Here is a 17642-nt window from a genome sequence, read left to right as displayed (position 1 = left end):
ATGTGCACACAGCCCATACACATACACATGCACACACACCACATGCACACACACAAGTATATGTGCACACAGCCCGTACACATACACATGCACACACACCACATGCACGCACACAAGTGTATGTGCACACAGTCCGTACATACACATGCACACACACCACATGCACACACACATGTGTATGTGCACAAAGCCCGTACACATACACATGCACACAGCAACATACAGTGTACACACTTCTGCTCACAGACGCACACAGGCACACACCTACACATTCACACACAACACATACACACATACACAGTCCCAGCTGGGGATGCCCACCCCCAGGTCTGCCAAGCAGGGGAGGTTGTGTATGAAAATGAGTGAGGTGGCCCTGCGTGAGAGGCATTAGGAAGTAGTGGGGACCACAGCCAAGTGTACAAGGCAATCCCTGCCTGTAGGAAGCCCCTAATCAGTCTACTGAAGGGGCCCCACAAGGATATGGACCCAACATGACCAAATCTTCTTGTTCTCTAAGAGAAACTGAAAATTTGGCTTTTCTTATATAGTAAATTTTATGTTGTAAATATTGTCAACAAATGTGCCTTTCCAATTCCCTAGTAAACTCTCCAATACAATGGACTTTCCAGGGAGATAAGGCATGTGTACAATTTGGTTCCAAATAGCTAGAAAAGCAACTTTCCCATGCAGGGAGTGGGAGGTACAGACCTGAGGGGAGGGGGCCTAAATGCCAATCTGAGAAACGCAAGCCTGTGTCAGGCTGACTGGAGTAACTGCTCTGTGTGATGTCGACTCTACACCATCAAAGGTCGGAGACATGCTCGGGAAATTAGGACTGTACTAAATTATACTCCGTGTACTCAGTTTAACAAGAAAGACAAACTGTAAAACTGTTTTATAAAATAAATCCAGAGATGGTTACCATGTAAGAGTTCTTACCCTTAAGGAACCTTTTAACACAAGGACTCATGAAGGGTGTAGGAGGGATGCAGGCCTTGCCCCCTCTCCTAAGTGCCAGGGAAATGCCTGGGTGCAGAAGGCATTCTTCCCCGGAGGAAGGACACAGCTCTGAAGAGCCAGCAATTGGTTGAGAGAACCTGGGTTGCAAGTCACTTCCCCTCCAGGCCTCAGTTTCCCCATCTCTAAGGAGAAGTACTTCATATACGGACTACCCTGAGCTGCAGGCTCTAAAGATAACACTGAGTATGGATCATGGAAAGGGCTCCCACAGGGTTGATGCTGTGCCAAACAATGAGTGAAGTACTACGCAAGCGTTAATGTGCTCGTTCCCACAACAGTCCTCTGAGACAGGCATCACCATCCTCCCACTCAAAGGCCAGGGCGACTGAGCAATGTGACTTCTGGAGGAACACAGGGAAGCACTAAACCCCAGCACCCTGCCTTCTGTGTCTATAGCCCTCACCACTCCCCTAGGGCCTTGATGTGGAGAAATCATGCAAACTATGAGGAATTGCATAGGCATTTAAACAGAACAGATGTCATCTCTGCACGAATTACAGACATCTCCCATATCCATGAGTTACACATCCATGGATTCAACCATCAGTGGATCAAAAATATCCGGGGGGAGAAAAAGATAGTTGCATCTGTACTGAATAGGTACGGACGTTTTTTCTTATTCCCTAAGTGAAAGAAAGATTACAACTATTTTCATAGCGTCCGCATCATGTTAGGTATTTTAAGTCATCTAGAGATGATTTAAAGTATATGGGAGGATGTAGGGTTATGCAAATACTACAAGCTTTTATTTCAGGGACCTGAGCTTCTGTGGATTTTGGTCTCTGAAGAGTGGGGAAGAGGTCCTGGAACCAATCCCCTCAGGACACTGAGGGGTGCCTGGAAATTCCTAAACTTAACTCAAAAAAGCTGATGACCATTTTGCTTTTCTTTTAAAAAAAAAAACTGGTTCTTGATGGGATAATACATCCCAAATGTTTTCCTGCATTTTATTTCGAGACTACTATTATATGTGACAGACAATTACAATGCAGGCCGTGGTTCTATAAGATGGAGTGGCTTGCTCTGCCAGAAGAGATCTAGTTCTATTAACTTTAGCAGCTCAGGTGCTATTTGTGGAAGCATATGGGCTCAAAAAAGGCAGCTTGTCTCTGAGCAGTGACCTAGGAGTGCAGACCAGAAGGCAGGGGTGGGGGGATGGGCAGGATGTGGCTGTAAAAAAATCCTAGGGAGGGCAGGTTCAGAAGGTCCCAGGGGAGGGGCAGAAGGAAGCAGAGGAAGCACCAGCTTCCATCCTCCACCTGCATCCCACGTAAAAAAGCACCACCCCAGGCCATGTTTCTGGAGCAGAAGCCTTGGAAACATTTTAGATGCTCAACAGGAGAGGACGGGTTCATGTAGCACTCACAGCAAGGAACGTCACCTGCCATCATAGGCGGTGGCAGTATGGCGCCATGGACAGGAGCATGGTGCCAGGGCCTATCTGTAAGTCCTCCAACAGATGAACTTCCCTGCATCTCAGTTTTCTCACCTGAGAAATGGGAACCTCTCAACCCCCGCCTCACTGAGTGGGTGTGAACACTTAATGAGGTTCACGCAAGGTGCTTGGAATAATGCCTGACCCTAGGGGACACGGAGAAGGGGCTGTTGTTATTAAATACTGTATTTTTCAAACAGTATTAAATAGAATGAGAAAATGTTTATGCTGTGATGTACAGAAAGACAAGCAAGGTATGCGATTACAGGAACTGCGTAAGCTTTACTTTGTAGAAAAATGTAATATAAAATTATTATAAAATGGAATACAAATGTGCTATAAAATGTAATATAAAGCTAAAGGCCGAAATGTATGCTGGAATCCGAGGATGAGTGAGAAAGCCGTCGGAGTCACCCCTGTATCTCCAGGGTCAGGCATACAGTAAGAACTCAATAATGGGCCAAATGAACAATCCTCTACCAGTCAGTGGTGAAATGGGCTTCAGTATTTTTTCTTTTTTCAGGGTTTTCTTTTCAAGCTTTGAAGCCGGAATCAGTGGACTTTTCTATAAAGTCTCAGAGAAGCATTTTGGATTTTTCAGGCCATATAAGGTCATATATTCTTTGGCATTTATTTGCCTTTTACAACCCTTTAAAAATGTAAAAGCCATTCTCAACTAGTGGGCTGTATGCAGGCAGGATTGGGCTCAGGGTCCCTAATTTACTTAGCACTATCTTGGAATATTTTCTAAGCCTCTCTTTTTGAGCATGTATTATATTCACATGAAATTAAAAAGACAAATTTAGGAAAGAAGAGAAAGAGAGAGAGATAACAGGATCCTTTGGGACTGAATCACTGAACAGGGTGTTAAACACATTCTTCCAGAGGAGGACATGTGTATTCCAACATCACAATCCTCCATGGACATGCCCTGCCATGCACAAAGCCTCTCTACTCTCTCCTTGAGCTCTCCCAGCACTGCAAATATGTGTCTCGGAGAATGTTACTGAATAATGTCTTGTTTGTATATCTTCATTAGACTATCAACGTTGTGAATGCAAGAACTATAACTCATTGTTCTCTGCACCTTCTCTGCACCGCCCAGTGCCTGAGAAACAATAAGCACTCAATAAATGCTTCCTAAATGAACCAGGATGGAAGGCTAGATGGATGGTTGGATGGTGATGGGTAGCTAGATGAAGGTGAATGAACAAATGGATGAGTGGGTGGTACGGATGGATGGATGGATGGATGGATGGATGGATGGATGGATGGATGGATGGATAGATGGTTGTATGGATGGATGGATGAATGGATGGGAGGATGGATGGATGGATGGATGGATGGATGGATGGATGGATGGATGGCTGGATGGCTGAATGAGAGGATGGATGGGAGGATGGCTGGATGGATGGATGGCTGGATGGATGGATGGATGGATAGATGGTTGTATGGATGGATGGATGGATGGATGAATGGATGGGAGGATGGATGGCTGGATGGCTGGATGGCTGAATGAGAGGATGGATGGGAGGATGGCTGGATGGCTGGATGGGAGGATGGATGGATGGATGGGAGGATGGATGGATGGATGGATGAATGGGAGGATGGATGGCTGGATGGCTGGATGGCTGAATGAGAGGATGGATGGGAGGATGGCTGGATGGCTGGATGGCTGGATGGGAGGATGGATGGGAGGATGGATGGATGGATGGATGGATGGATGGATGGGAGGATGGATGGATGGATGGATGGATGGATGGGAGGATGGATGGATGGATGGATGGAGGGATGGATGGATGGGAGGATGGATAGATGAATTGTGGATGAATGGTTAGAAGGATGAATAGAAGGATGGCTGGATGGAAGAGTAGACGGTTAGGTGGGGGACATGTGGATGTGTGAAGGGGGTGAACGACTAGACAGGTGGGTGGATGGATAAATGAGAAATCCCTGAAAGGACGGAGGGAGGGAAGGCAAGAACATCTTCCTTTTAGGCCTGGCTTACCCTCTCACTCGCACGTTTCAGCAACTCTTCTGCTTCCTCCATTGCCGCCATCTCCCTCTGGTACTGGTTTTCTGTCTTCCTTCTTGTTTCCAGGTCACATTCAGCCGTCAATGCCACCATCTTCCGATCATACTCCTCTTGAATTTCATTTTCCAGCAACAGAAACTGCCTTTTGAAAATGGCGCCCATCCTCCTTTCCACTTGGGATGAGAGGTGGCCACTGCTGGTGAGATTTTTCAGTAGAAGGGCAATGACATCCTTGCTGATTTGAGATCGCCGGGCCTCCAGATCTGCATCAGCTCGATTCAAGGTTGCGATCTCCAACCTGAGAAACACCAGTCAAATGGAGTTTGTTATGTAAAATTGCAACAGAAACAAAAGGTTCCTCAACCTTAAAGCTCTGAGGTTTTAAGCTATTTTTAGGTGGGGCCTTTCTTTCTTCCATTTCTCCTCCTCTTTTTTCCTCCCTCCCTCTGCTCCATGCAGTCCGTGGAGGCCAGTCACTAAATCAGCAGATCCTTATTTAATAAATTTGGAAGGTACCAGGCTATGAACAGTAAGGAATATAAGTGATATAAGACATGGTCTTGGTCAACAAGAAACAAGTGAACAACAACAAGGAGACCAGGGGAAAAATGGATGGCTAATATAGTCAAGCAACTTAAAAACAAAGTTTATTTTACCTTTTTTCCAATTAAAAATTAATTTATGGACATGCCAACTCAATGTAATGATGGCTAAATCCCATCATATCCTTCCTCTAAAAATAAATTCTTCTTGAAAAATATTTACATGGTACTTCACAAGGTCAGGAGGTTCTGCAACTTGATTGTGGTGGTGGCACAACTGTATACCCTTATAGAGCACATCATACTGTACTCTTAAAATGGGTGAAATTTTATGGGATATTAATTATCCCTCTATAAACGTAGAAAAATATGCACAAGGAAAATTATATTCACAATAGAAAATATGGAAAATAAATACAAAGTGACTCCAGAGCTCGGTGCCTATAGCTCAGTGGCTAGGACACCAGCCACATAACACCAGAGCTGGTAGGTTTGAATCTAGCCTGGGCCTGCCAAGCAACAATGATAACTACAACTAAAAAAGAAAAAAAAAATAGCTGGGTGTTGTGGCAGGCACCTGTAGTCCCAGCTACTTGGGAGGCTGAGGCAAGAGAATCGCTTTAGCCCAAGAGTTTGAGGTTGCTGTGAGCTCTGACACCACGGCACTCTACCGAGGGCAACATAGTGAGATTCTGTCTCAAAAAAAAAAAAAAAAAAAAAAGAAAGAAAGAAAGTGACTTCTAGCTCGGTGCCCAAAGCACAGGGGTTATGGTGCCGAACACTGAGGTTGGCGGGTTTGAACCCGGCCTGGGCCTGCTAAACAACAATGACAACTGCAACTAAAAAACAGCCAGGCATTGTGGTTGTGATACCACAGCACTCGACAGAGGGTGACATAGTGAGGCTCTGTCTAAAGAAAAGAAAGAAAGGAAGAAAGTGACTTCATACACTGTGAGTTCATCATTTAATGAAGCAGCAAGGTACGTTGGCTCATGCCTATAATCCCAGCACTCTGGGAGGCCCAAGGTGGGAGGATTGCTTGGAGGCAGGAGTTCAAGACCAGCCTGTGTGATGGTGGGTGACATGTGACTACAGTCCCAGCTACTTAGAAGGCTAAGGCCAGAAGTATGAGGCTACAGTGAGTTATGTGCCACTGTAGCCTGGTCAACAGAGCCAGACCCTGTCTTAAATAAAGAAAAAATAATGAAGGTATTATATTTTTATGGTTTCTTCTAGGCTTTTGGTGTTTTTACATAAATATAAGGACTATTTACAAGGACACAAGTACAATTTCACCCTCTTTTTTCAACTCACATTGCTACAGGCATCTTCCAGAGGTACTGAAAAACTAAAAATGTTGCTTTTATAACATTTTCAAAATATTTCATCATGTGATGCACCACCATTCAATTAACCATTTACTATTGTTGCACATTAGGGTAACTTGCAAATTTCAAAATCTAAAATAACCCTAAAGTAAACAGCTTTTCTACAAGCTCTTTCTGCCAAAGAGCTCTTGATCTTTGCAGTAATTTCCTCAGTACGGATTCCCACAAAGGGAATCACTGGGTCAAAAGTCAGCGACATGTTTAAGCCCCTTGGGTCATCCTGCTAGATGGCTTTCCAGAAGAGTTCCCCAGAAGTACATTCTGATCCTAAAACTTAACACCCTATACTCTACATTGTCAAAAATGATTGACAACTCAATCTATAAAGGAAAAAATGGCATAGGATTATAAAAATGTTGAGTTTTAAGAAAACTACTATAAATTTTCCAAGCATTTAAAAGTAGAACAGTGTGATTCCCACATTACCCAGCTTCAAAAATTGTCAGTATTCACCACTCTTGTTTTATCTACTGCCTTTAAAGTCTGAGCACGTTCAGGTAAATCTCAGATGTGGTGTTTCACCTGTAAACATGTCAGCATGCATCTTTAACTGTTAAGGATATGGATACGTAGGTGGAGAGAGACGGATGTGCGTATATCTACCTACCTATCAATCTACGTGTAGGTATATGATCTTTTTTACCTAACCTTGTAGCTGAAGAGTGGCAAAATATACTACCCCCAAATATGCTGCTCTGCTATAATGACTATTTTAAGTTAAAGGCACTTCAGAAACAAACTAATCAATCCGCAGGTATAAGAAAGTCACTCTGATCTTCATGCTGTTTCCTAAAAGCAGATGGATGAAGTTCCCAGGTGGGAGACGCCTTCCCTATGCTAGGGGGAAACCAAAATTCTTACCACCAAGGATGGAAAGCTGAGACCAAGAGAATTCTGTACAAACAGACCTTGTGAAGATCATTCTTATCTCGCTTTATCCTCGCCACATAACTCAGTTGCTTTTTTCACAACTTGCTTTTCTTTGTCCATGTATTAGGTTTTCACTTCCTCATAAGGGCTCTTGTGTCCCATAAAACTTTTTATCCTGTTAATCTACCTTATATCAATTTAATTCTTAGGCCCACTGGGACCCTAAGAGCAGCAGAAAGGGTCTGACTCCCTAAACTGCCATTGTCATATTAAAAGTACTTAAAATAATCTCAATAATTAATACATCTAGTGACCAGTCATTATTCAAACTATCTCAAGTGTCTCAAGAATATCTTTTTACCTAGACAAATGGCTAACAAACATATGAAAAAATGCTCATCGCCCCTAATTTTCAGAGAAATGCAAATCAAAACCACCCTAAGTTATCACCTAACCCCAGTGAGAATGGGCCACATCCCAAAGTCTCAAAGCTGCAGATACTGGTGTGGGTGTGCACACCACACCAGCGTACAGTTAAAGGAAGACCCACACTGGGTCCCAGCGGGAGGGGATGAGCCCACCTCCATTACGACCACAGTCAAAGAGCCAGACAAAAGTCGAAGGCAACATTCCTTCCTCAAACCTTCTCTGTAAGAGGCGATGTACAAATAAGTAACATCAGAGACAAGCAACCAACCCCAGGAAATGCTCTATATCAAAAACAAACAGCAAGATAGCACAGAGTCACGCTTTGAGGGGTCTTGAAAGGAGGTGACAGTCAAGTCACCTAATGGCATATTCAGAATCCCACCAAAACCTCATGTAAGAAAAAGGAACAGGGTAAATCATCTAGAGAAAAGTGCTATTTTTAGTGGACAGAATACCACAGATTTCCACGCATACTAAGCCCTTGACATTCTGAGTAACATGTTATTTCTGGGACTTCCTTAGCTTGACTATAAGTCAAGATGGAAAGATTAAAAGTACTTGATGATAGAATTAAAAAAAAAAAAAAAAGCCTGGGTTTGCAGTTTTTGGCCCGGGCTGGGTTTGAGCCCACCACCTCCGGTATGTGAGGGCCGGTGCCCTACTCCTTTGAACCACAAGTGCCGCCCAAGACTGTGTTCTTAAAACTAGTGTCCAAACACAATACGGAAGACAGGATTAGTTTTCAATAAATATGGAATGTGGGGAAGAGGAGGGAGGATGGGAAACTGGGAGAGAGGAATAAATTTAGCTTTCAAGCCGAATCCTCCCAGGCTATGCTTGATAAGCAATGTTACACTCTTCAGGCAAAACACGAGGGGCTCCCAAGCAGAAATAAATACAAAATTCCAGAGCTACTGAGTGATGTACAAAAATGAAACCTTTGCTAATGTCAACATCGCTATTGCATTTGAGCACCAGGACCAGCAAATTGAAGTAGCTGTTTAGAATTTCGTATAATAAAATTATAAAAGGACAAGGCAGAGGTGTTTCTGCCTCTATCCCGACTCAGCTCTATACGCCACAGGACACTGTAAGGATAAAGGAAACCCGGGCTTCTTAGAATCCACTGCTTTTTGAATCAAAAGCAAAGACAGGAGGATTAAATACTTTCCTGTTTGAAAGATCTAATTACTCTGGTCAGAAGGTTATAGGGTACTGCGTACTTGCAAATTGAATATACAGGTATTGGGGTGGCACCTGTGGCTCAGTGGGTAGGGCACCAGTCCCATATACCAAGGGTGGCGGGTTCGAACCCGGCCACAGCCAAACTGCAACAAAAAGAATAGCCGGGCTTTGTGGCGGGTGCCTGTAGTCCCAGCTACTCAGGAGGCTGAGGCAAGAGAATCGCCTAAGCCCAGGAGTTGGAGGTTGCTGTGAGCTGTGATGCCACAGCACTCTACCGAGGGCAATAAAATGAGACTCTGCCTCAAAAAAATAAAAAATAAAAAAGGAATATCCAGGTATTGATTACACGAACCAAATTATTTCACTATACTTTTCATTTTTCCTTTGTAAGAAAACTTTTAGCCAGAAAACCATTTGATAACCACCTGCTCATATCACTTAATATAACAGGTGATATTCACGGGTATCTCTCCACTGCTTGTCCACCTCCTACCCCCCAACCTCCCTCCCAGATAAGGTGGCAAATTTTATTTTATTTATTTATTAATATATTTTTTTTTTTTGGCCGGGGCTGGGTTTGAACCCGCCACCTTTGGCATACGGAACCGGCGCTCTACCCCTTTGAGACACAGGTGCCGCCCTCAGGTGGCAAATTTTAATTTGTCATCCTTGGCATTCTGATGAGGGAAGTTAAGATAAAATCAAGAATTTTCACCTGAATGGCTACAGAAAGCTTAATTAGCCAAGCACCCAGAAATGGGTGAACGAAGCCTGATTCTTCACTCTGCCCTGCACGTAGAGGAGGCTCCAGGCCTGGCTCTTCATGATGCGCTGGGAGGACCGAGCAACCTCTGTTCCTCTCCACTGAAAACTCACACTGAGCTCACAAACTGGCATGAGTCAGTCACAACAGAGCTTTTCTCCCAGGCCAGGTAGTAGTCACTCCTATTATAAAAGGACAAGGCACAGGTATTTCTGCCTCTATCCTGGACTCAGGTCTATACGCCACACGACGCTGTTTCCTGGATTCAGGGAGGAGGGTCCAACAGATGCTCAATTTTGCTTCTAAGCAGTACCATTTCAGTGCTGTTTTCAATTTTCTTGAGAAAGACTCAAGGAAGTGCTAATTATCCCAGGAGCCTCTCTTCTTTGTCTGCCAACCTGGCTGGGAGCTTCTCTTCCTACTTTACTAACCTGGGCCAGGCTCAGATGTAACCATTCCCTTAAGGACGTTGTACTAGTACATTATGGTTTCCCCATTTGAGGAATAAGGAAACTGAGGCCCGGAGAATTTTTGAAAGATAGAATGTGTGGAGACTGTAGGGACAAACCCCAAGTCCTATTCCTCGTTCACCAGATGTGTAACTGTGGATAATACTCTTAAAACCCAGCCTCAGATTCCTCAACTGTCAAATGCTAAAAATAAGAAATGTTGCCAAAGAACACTTCTCTGAGGATGAAACTAAATAAGGTGTATGCAACAGACTGTATATTTTTGAATAGGACACAAATATACAGTATTAAATGCAAAAATTAGACATTATAGTTTATTGGCATCATGATGACTCCAAATCCATAGAAATTCCTCCCCAGTGGACAGTGAACTATGTGTCTTAAATCTAGAACCAGAAGGGTTTTCTGTAAATGGAAGCCAACGTGGGAGTTTCCACATGGCCTCATTATTAATAATCAACAGTCTAACAAAAAAGCAAACAAAGGAAAAATAAAATTGGATATAACCAAATAAGAATTTGATCTGGAGGAAATGAAGCCCAGCTTTGAATGATTTAAATCTGAGCGTATTAAGGCAACCCATAATTACATTCCTAGCTGCTTGGAAGAAAATCACATCACCTTAGTCCTCAAACGGTCTTCTCATTTATCAAATACAATGTCTGGCACATAATTAAAAATATCCAGACACATGAGGAGACAAGAAAACAAGATCAAAAACTAAGATGAAAAATAGACAATGGGCACAGAATGGGGCTGCAGATAATGACGTTTTCAGAGACTTTAAAACAATCATAATTAATATGTTTGAGAATAAAGATATGATCAAGACTTTTGGCAGACAACTCACAACTGAATGAAAAAAATATAAAGACGTCATCTGTAAATATTTGTTGAAAGGGAAGATGGAAAGGCCACATGGGTGGGCCTTATCTAGTGATGGTCAACCACCAGCCTGTGACCCATGGGCCTAGCCAAGAGAAATCTGAGGCAAGGGAGCACCCTGATTAAGAGGCTGGACCCTGCAGCGGGTGACCTGGTTTGAAATTTGACTCTGTCTTTTGCTAGCGTGTGCCATGGGCATGTCACTCAATTCTCTCAAGTCCTCATCCATAAGAAGGTAAGAACACCAACACCTACTTCACAGGGGTGTGAAGGGTAGTTTTTGTAAAGTTTGTAAACGGCATCTGGCACCTTGTTCTATTGCACGAAGGCAGTACAAGGTCGATATTCATTAAATAAATGAAAAGAAGTGGATTCAGCTCAGCAAACAGCCACATCACATGGTCTGGCCTGCGTCCTGTATTCAATACCCCAATCCACACCTCAGCCACCCATTTCACCGAAGACATGCTCATTTCTCTTCTTTGCATCTGCCCTTTTTTCCCTCTGTCTGAAAAGACTTCCTGAGTGCCATTTGAAAAGCTTCTACACAAGCTTCAAGAACTAGTTAAACATCTCCTCCTCTGGGAAGCATTTCTGATTACCCTCTCAGAAGTAACCACTTCCTCTTCTGTGTGAAGCCAGTCCTGATCTTCCCCTTAGCATGGTGTTCACCAAACTTCACGGTTACTTCCGTGTGTGTGTCTACCTTCCCTGCTAGATCAGACTGCCTCCAAGTAAGTCTTATTATACTACAACCACCTCTTCTCCCAAATGCCAAGCCCGTGTTCAGTGCAGAGTGGCTGACCACTCAGTGACAGATGGCTGAGATACACTCTGTGTGTACCCATGCCATGGTCATGAAAACATTCATCACCACATCCATGAGATTTAGAACTCTTACTCTTTTAAGGCTTGAAGCGTGTTCCCAGAGTCCTCGGAGGACAGAATGTCTATCAGCTGTTCGTTAAGGGAAAGGTCCTCATTCACGCCATCCTCGGAAATGAACAGCAGGGGCTCCAGCTTGCTGTCATGATGCCCAACCTTCAGGAAAATTGCAGAAATGACAACTGAGTGTGCCTTCTTGTGAATACTGCGTGCTGGGAAGTCAGGAGCAAAGCAAGGGATCTGTAGAGAACCTGACCCGGCCCACCACAGGTGAGCAGGATGAACTTAGAAAACCCATTGCACTTCCCTGAGCCTCCATTTCCCATCAAAGAAATGGGATTAGAATTCCAGTAGCTCTGTGTGGGGGTGTTGTGTGGATAAAATGAAGCAATGGATGGATACAGGTCCTTTCAACCTGTAAAGACTTATCAAAATATTTCACTATCATAAGCACCATCCCCATCTCCGTCAGGCAGAGGCACCCTGTGGTCAGGGTGGGATCCTCCTGGTTTCTAGTTAGAGGACAGGACTGGGAGCAGGACGAGACATTCAAGATGATCATCCCTGACCCTCTGACTGGGTATGTAATACAACTGTTTGGTTCCCCACTGTCATTAACTCTACAGAACTGGGTGGTAGCTGTAGCTAGCATTTAAGAATTCCTGTGCCAGGCTGCCATTATTCTGGGTGCTTCTAAGTGCTGTATCATGATGCTGTCATACAAACAAAGTAAGTGCTGGTCCCTGCACTTCACAAAGAAGGAAATCCGGCCTCAAAGAGATGCACAGTAACATCACTGAAGACCACACAGCTCTCTGAGTATGTGACCCTACTCTGACTCTGAAGGCTGCCTTCTGTTTTATGACGTTTTTAACTCACCACCACACTGGCGAGAAAAAGTAAAGAAAAATGTGAAAGGTTCATGGTGTGATGCCAGGAAAAAATAGTCTTTAGACTTCAAATCAAATTCACATTCTGCCTCCCTCTGCACAGCTATAACAGTTTGCCTTAATCTCTGGAAAGTGAACCCTGCTCTTCATCAAAGCAGCAGGTGACTTTTGTTCTTCTGACTGATAATAGCATTGGCAGCACAAGGTCTAATCAGATGGCTGCTTTTCTTCTCCTACTTCTCCCTGCCAAAGAGACTGTGGGCTGACCTCATTTCAAAATGGCCATCTTCTTCAGGATGCAGAAATAAAATGAACAATGGGCCCCTTACCTGGGCTGGGATGGGACTCAGGCTACAGAGAGAGGGAGCCCCAGAAGCCGGCTCCAGCCTATGCCTGGCCACTCAAAGCAAGTTGTTTAAATTCATGGACCTCGGGAGGCGGAGCAAGATGGCAGCCGAGTAACAGCTTCCTTGCATCTGGGCACCGTGAGTCTGGGGAGATAGGACTCCAGGCGTCTCTGGCTGGTGAGAACTGCCTATCATCACTCCTATGAGGATACAGGGAGTCAGCGAGAGACTTCTGGACCCCAAGAGGAGGACTAAATCCGTGGAAAACCGGCAAGTGGTCGCGTGTGTTCAATCCGTCTAAACCCGCCCACAACTGTAAGTTCAGTAGCAGCGAGACTGCAAACCAGAAAGGCCTTGCCTGTGAACTGTTTTGATGTCCTTGGACTTGGCACTGAGTTGAACTGCCTTGGGGAAGGCCTGAGCGGGAGTGCGAGAACTTTGGCCGTTGTCTAGGGCCCCAGTCTGAGCCGCTGAGCCAGACGGAGCTAATAGTGTTTGGCGGTCGGTCACACGGATCCATTGTCAGCGATCTGCCCCGGCAAGCTCCGCCCTCAGGGTCGCAGAGCTAGAAAAGGGTGGGAGCTGGTAACCCAGCAACCAAGTAGCCTAAGGGTGGGGTCTGAGCCGCCTTGCAGCCCTAACCCTCAGGGGCAGAGTGAGACCGGTTTTGGCACACTGAGTAAGTGGATAGCCACTTCAGCAGCAATTCCAGCAAGAAAGCTGGGAAAGCTTCTGCTCAACAAGTTTACAAGTTCGAAGGGCCTTTTAAGTAGGCTGAAGAGAGATTCAGGGTGTCTACCTGCTGGGGTTTGAGTAATCAGCAGCCTCCAGTCGTATCTGAACTGTGACTAACATCTCATACCCCAGAAGACCACGTGTTGCCCAGACAATATTCAATAACATATACAAACTGCTTTGTTTTTGGTTGTGTATTTTTTTCTTTCTTTTTTTGCTTGGTTGTTTTTTTTGTTTGTTTATTTTGACGTTGCTGATATTCTTTTGTTTTTTTAATTTCAATCTTTTCCACACAGATCCCTTTTTCTTTCTCAATTTTCCTAGTTTAATTATAATTTCCCATTGCTGCTTTTTTTAATAACTTCAACTTCATTTTTGCTAGTGTTTCTACCGATATAATTTGGTTTTTCACCCAATTTTATCCCTGTAAAGTTTTCTGTTTGCTTCTTTTGGTTTGATTTATAGCATTTTTGTCTTTCCTCTCTACTTGGTGGAGGTGGGGTACTGTGTCTGATCAGGTTAGCAAAGAGCTGCCGACCTCAAGGGAACCACGCAACTGGGCACCCCCAGAAGGTGGGGTTTTTTAAGGTTGTGTCAAAGTACCCTACTGTACACCTATATTGCCCTGTCTCCCTCTTTCTGTGCCTCTCTTCTTTTTGTCAATATTCCTTATACCCACCCCCTCTCCTTTCTCTATCTTTCTTTTTTTCTTATCACTCGGTCCTCCTTTCTTTCATCCCCTTTTTTTTTGCTCTTCAACCTTCTCACCCTTCTGGTCCTGTAACCTTTAGTCCACAGGCACAAGAACTTAAAGAGCAAGAGGAAGTGAAAGGAAAATTAGGGCAAGCAAACAGATAAAAGAAATCACTCATGAGGAAGAATCAGCAGAAAACTCCAGGCAACATGAAGAACCAGTCTAGAACAACCCCACCAAGGGACCATGAGGTAGCTACTGCAGATGATTCCACCAGTATAGAAATGTTAGGAATGACAGAAAGGGAATTTAGAATACACATGTTGAAAACAATGAAAGAAATGATGGAAACAATGAAGGAAATTGCTAATAAAGTGGAAAATAACCAAAAGGAAATCCAAAAACAGAATCAAATAAGAGATGAACGATATGAAGAATATAAAAAGGATATAGCAGACCTGAAGGAACTGAAACAGTCAATTAGGGAACTTAAAGATGCAATGGAAAGTATCAGCAACAGGTTAGACCATGCAGAAGAAAGAATTTCAGAGGTAGAAGACAAAGTTCTTGAGATAACTCAGACAGTAAAAGAGGCAGAAAAGAAGAGAGAGAAAGCAGAACGTTCACTGTCAGAATTATGGGACTTTATGAAGCGTTCCAACATACGAGTTATAGGAATTCCAGAAGGGGAAGAAGAATGCCCCAGAGGAATGGAAGCCGTACTAGAGAATATTATAAAAGAAAATTTCCCAAACATCACCAAAGATTCTGACACACTGCTTTCAGAGGGATATCGGACCCCGGGTCGCCTCAACTCTAACCGAGCTTCTCCAAGACACATTGTGATGAACCTGTCCAAAGTCAAGACAAAAGAAAAGATTCTGCAAGCTGCCAGGAGTAAGCGCCAGTTGACCTACAGGGGCAAATCCATCAGAGTTACCACAGACTTCTCTAATGAAACTTTCCAAGCAAGAAGACAATGGTCATCTACCTTTAATCTACTTAAACAGAACAATTTTCAGCCCAGAATTCTGTACCCTGCTAAGCTAAGCTTCAAAATTGACAGAGAAATCAAATCATTTACGGATATACAAACATTGAGGAAATTCGCCACAACAAGACCAGCTCTACAGGAAATACTTCAATCTGTTCTGCACACTGACCACCACAATGGATCAGCAGCAAAGTAAGAACTCAGAAATCAAAGGACAGAACCTAACCTCCACACTGATGCAAAACATAAAACTAAGCAATGGACTCTCACCAAATAAGACGAATAGAATACTACCACACTTATCCATTATCTCAATAAATGTTAATGGCTTGAATTCCCCACTGAAGAGACATAGATTGGCTGACTGGATTAAAAAACACAAGCCATCCATTTGCTGTCTGCAAGAAACACACCTGGCTTCAAAAGACAAATTAAAGCTCCGAGTCAAGGGTTGGAAGACAATTTTTCAGGCAAATGGAATTCAGAAGAAAAGAGGAGTTGCAATCTTATTTTCAGATACATGTGGATTTAAAGCAACTAAAGTCAAAAAAGACAAAGATGGTCACTTTATATTGGTCAAGGGAAAACTACAACAAGAAGACATTTCCATTCTAAATATTTATGCACCCAATTTAAATGCTCCCAGATTCTTGAAGCAGACCTTACTCAGTCTGAGCAATATGATATCTGATAATACCATCATAACAGGGGACTTTAACACACCTCTTACAGAGCTGGACAGATCCTCTAAACAGAAATTAAACAAAGATGTAAGAGATTTAAATGAGACCCTAGACCAACTATGCTTGATAGACGTATATAGAACACTCCACCCCAAAGATAAAGAATATACATTCTTCTCATCACCCCATGGAACATTCTCCAAAATTGATCATATCCTGGGACACAAAACAAATATCAACAGAATCAAAAGAATTGAAATTTTACCTTGTATCTTTTCAGACCATAAGGCACTAAAGATGGAACTCAACTCTAACAAAAATGCTCAACCCCACCCAAAGGCATGGAAATTAAACAATCTTCTGTTGAATAACAGATGGGTGAAGGAAGAAATAAAACAGGAAATCATTAACTTCCTTGAGCATAACAACAATGAAGACACAAGCTACCAAAACCTGTGGGATACTGCAAAAGCAGTTTTGAGAGGAAAATTCATCGCTTTAGATGCCTACATTCAAAAAACAGAAAGAGAGCACATCAACAATCTCACAAGAGATCTTATGGAATTGGAAAAAGAAGAATAATCTAAGCCTAAACCCAGTAGAAGAAAAGAAATATCCAAAATCAAATCAGAGATCAATGAAATTGAAAACAAAAGAATCATTCAGAAAATTAATGAAACAAGGAGTTGGTTTTTTGAAAAAATAAATAAAATAGATAAACCATTGGCCAGACTAACTAGAAATAGAAAAGTAAAATCTCTAATAACCTCAATCAGAAACGATAAAGGGGAAATAACAACTGATCCCACAGAGATACAAGAGATCATCTCTGAATACTACCAGAAACTCTATGCCCAGAAATTTGACAATGTGAAGGAAATGGATCAATATTTGGAATCACACCCTCTCCCTAGACTTAGCCAGGAAGAAATAGACCTCCTGAACAGACCAATTTCAAGCACTGAGATCAAAGAAACAATAAAAAAGCTTCCAACTAAAAAATGCCCTGGTCCAGATGGCTTCACTCCAGAATTCTATCAAACCTTCAAGGAAGAGCTTATTCCTGTACTGCAGAAATTATTCCAAAAAATTGAGGAAGAAGGAATCTTCCCCAACACATTCTATGAAGCAAACATCACCCTGATACCAAAACCAGGAAAAGACCCAAGCAAAAAGGAGAATTTCAGACCAATCTCACTCATGAATATAGATGGAAAAATTCTCAACAAAATCCTAGCCAATAGATTACAGCTTATCATCAAAAAAGTCATTCATCATGATCAAGTAGGCTTCATCCCAGGGATGCAAGGCTGGTTTAACATACACAAGTCCATAAACGTTATCCACCATATTAACAGAGGCAAAAATAAAGATCACATGATCCTCTCAATA

General features: G+C 43.0%; 1 protein-coding gene across 2 annotated transcripts in view; it reads right to left on the bottom strand.

Moving 5' to 3' along the window:
• Positions 1-17642, bottom strand: part of EVC2 (EvC ciliary complex subunit 2) — a 135248-nt gene that overhangs the window by 65982 nt on the left and 51624 nt on the right. For both annotated transcript variants that reach the window (XM_053565924.1, XM_053565925.1), the window contains exons 9-10: positions 11924-12063; positions 4464-4788 (exon numbers count right to left, since the gene is read on the bottom strand). In XM_053565924.1, the coding sequence (XP_053421899.1) occupies positions 4464-4788; positions 11924-12063 (465 nt within the window). The remainder of the gene's footprint in view (positions 1-4463; positions 4789-11923; positions 12064-17642) is intronic.

The sequence above is a fragment of the Nycticebus coucang genome, chromosome 17 (assembly GCF_027406575.1).
Source record: "Nycticebus coucang isolate mNycCou1 chromosome 17, mNycCou1.pri, whole genome shotgun sequence".
Lineage (NCBI taxonomy): Eukaryota > Metazoa > Chordata > Mammalia > Primates > Lorisidae > Nycticebus > Nycticebus coucang.
The sequence above is the reverse complement of the archived record's forward strand: the minus strand, read 5'-3'. Positions and strand labels throughout refer to the sequence as shown.